The 2,904-nt window shown below is 34.6% G+C and overlaps 1 protein-coding gene across 1 annotated transcript; it reads right to left on the bottom strand.

Annotated features, from left to right (window-relative positions):
- Positions 1-314: 314 nt before the first annotated feature.
- On the bottom strand, positions 315-2,501 carry LOC112457812 (rap guanine nucleotide exchange factor 2-like; the record flags this gene model as incomplete). Its single annotated transcript, XM_025021080.1, has 6 exons — positions 2,373-2,501; positions 1,942-2,294; positions 1,388-1,849; positions 992-1,290; positions 607-910; positions 315-520 (listed from the first exon to the last, which is right to left on the bottom strand). Coding segments are annotated over exons 1-6 (1,738 nt in total), but the record flags the coding sequence as incomplete, so codon positions are not given.
- Between the last annotated feature and the right edge of the window lie 403 nt (positions 2,502-2,904).

Consider the following 2,904-nt stretch of genomic DNA (forward strand, 5'->3'; position numbering starts at 1 on the left):
AACGTATTCTCTACAACTTAATATAACAAAATTTTCACTTTTTATTTTCTAAAAAAAAAAAAAAGTTTTTAATTCAGCATTCAATATTTCACTTTTAAATAAAAGAGTTATCAATATATTTTTTAATAATTGGTAGTTTAATTGGTGGTATTTATGAGGCCTGGTATAAATGTATTCCAAGAATAAATCACTCTGAATTAATAGATGTTTAAATAATTAATTAATTATGTGTGATAATATAATTAGATAAACGTTTAATATATGTCTGAAAAAGTTTCGCGTGTATCGAAAAAATATCATCCAACCAAACTTACTGGCAATTGTTGTAACATTCAGAAGCTTGAATGTCCGAAACGTTATCATGGATGCTTGCGTAGACGGTGTTCTACGGTCGTAGTAACAAAGCAACGTAAGATCTGGATTAGTTTTCGAACGGTATAGATTAGTAGTAGTTTGCGTAAGTTCTGTTTCCGGTGGTGTATGCGGTGGCGCAAAAGGATCATCCACGTGTACACCGTCGCTGTTAAAATTAAAAATAATCTTATGTCAGCAAAAAATTCAAGTAGATTTAATTATTATTTGTGCAACAGACTTTAATGCACTCACTTGATCGTGTTCCTTGGCAGTATGTTCATTTTCATAAGTGCTTTCTGTAATCGCCGTTTAGGTCCAAGAGTCATAAATCCTTTGTGTTCTTTTTTAGCATCTTTGCATAGCAATACATTGTTGTCTGGAATTAATAACGATATTCCACCAATCATGGGATTTAAAGGATTCACAGGAGTCGTGAGATCTACGTGCGTTGATAGTCTGACTCGTGGATTCGATTGAAGTCTGGGTATTTCCGGTTTATTTGTTCTATCTCGAGGTCTCGGGGAATTGTCTGACATTTGGAGCATCTCTTTGAAAACTGTAAAATTAAATAATTGAAGTTAAAGAAAAAACATTTTATTATTATTTTTCTATTTTTTGATTTATAAATAAAACTCACCAAGCAAATTAGATTTTACAATTATACTGAGATGCGCAAAAGCTCTCAGAATATCGAGTGCTTTCGCATGATTTACATGCTCAAAACTTTGGCCGTTCACTTCTAAAATCTGGTCGCCTCTTTTTAAACCGACATCTTCAGCCTTAAATCTCTTGTCAACTTTTGAGATAAATATACCAAAACTTCTCTTAAATCCTCTTAAAATGCTAAAATTTAAGACTTTATCCCTGTTTGGCCTGGCTAACGTTACATTTCGCGTTTTCGCTTTCGCCGCACATGTAAGCCGCACATTTAGCAACCTAAAATCAAACAATCGATTACAATAAATTATTTTCCTTAATATACTTAAATATATTTCCTTTAAAAAAATAATAAAATAACGAGACAGGAGCTTACCTTTGTTGTCTAAACATTTTCTCTCTTTCAAGTCCAATTTTGAATGCTCCTAAAAATTCCATCATTGCTGGATCAGTTTCAAAATCGGTAAAATGATTATTCACCCATAAGAGCACGACGCGAACAACGCGATCTCGCACTTGCGCCTGATTAAACCACTCCAGCAATTGACTTGCGACTAACAACGGACTATCAATGAACATTCGATGAGTCAATAAGAAATCTTCCACATAAGTAGGATCCGTAATCCTGTTTTCTTCAATGAGCTGTAACATCAAACGCTCTAGCGTTCCCCGAATCACTACGTGACCTCTTCGAGCCGCGCCATCTAAAGCTCCTTGCAATTCAGTCATCAGAATCACCTTTTCATTCTCTTTGTATCTCTTGATATTCACTTCTCCTTGATGTTGTATTTGAAAGTAATCTGCTTGCGTTACGCAAATAAATTGGCAATCGTCGCACCTGCAAATAGAAAACCACATTTTTTTTCTTTCCTATATTGCTGAAAAGGCATCGTGGCCTATGCGGAAGTAGGGAAAAATCACATTACGAACTTTGTTCTCATAACTCCACGATGTAATAGCCTCTCTATAGTAGACAAAATTTCAAAGCTATCTCCGAGACCGAGTTGTTCAATCTCGCCATTGCTGTGCTCAATCTCAACAGCGCCGTTGATCAGCACGTTCCAACTGTCGAGTTCCTCGCCATCGTTTAAAACCACCATCCCAGCACGATCGATCTTCGTAAATACCATTACAGTGCACAACACTCTTCTGACAGCCAAAGTTATGTTTGTAAAAATTTTCAGTTGTTGCGTAAACTCCAAAAACGTTTCTATGTCATCCTCCGTTTTCTCAACAAGATTCTTTTCTAAACATTCTCGTACAGAATCGCGCACCGTTAAACTCTAAAATATCACAATAGTAGAAATTAGAATCTCATCTAATGCACCTCTAGGGGACAGAAAGATAAATCATGATATTACATTCATACTCTCTGCCAGATCCTCCTCCTCATCGCTATCAACAATAGATTCCACAAGACCTGACAGATTCACTTCATCAGAATCCGCGTCTAACAAATTTTGTACAGATGTCATGGTGTCGGATCCACTGTATGTTGAATTTGTGTCACTCGAATGGCTATTTCTATTTGATTTCTGATACAGCTCCAACCTGCTTGTAAGGCCCTGTGAAAACTACAAAGAAAACATTTTATCAATTTTTTTTTTAAGTTATTTCTAAATTTCTTAAAGTTTACATGTATAATTTTTTTCTAGATGTTGTCACGATCTATAAATTGCCTTCACACATTACTACAATAGTAAAAAGTATTTCATATCTTTCCTATATAAAGTAGTTGAATAAACTCTACTCTACATCTTCCCGATACTGAGTTATGTACGTACGTATTTATTACAGAAAACTGTATAAATCAATAAAAGTTTGATATAAGATGTAACGTATCCAAAAGATTTGCCATAAAATATAAATTCTAATCTCTATTATATACTATAC

The sequence above is a fragment of the Temnothorax curvispinosus genome, unplaced genomic scaffold (genome assembly GCF_003070985.1).
Source record: "Temnothorax curvispinosus isolate PA1 unplaced genomic scaffold, ASM307098v1 QBEX01008328.1, whole genome shotgun sequence".
Classification (NCBI taxonomy): domain Eukaryota; kingdom Metazoa; phylum Arthropoda; class Insecta; order Hymenoptera; family Formicidae; genus Temnothorax; species Temnothorax curvispinosus.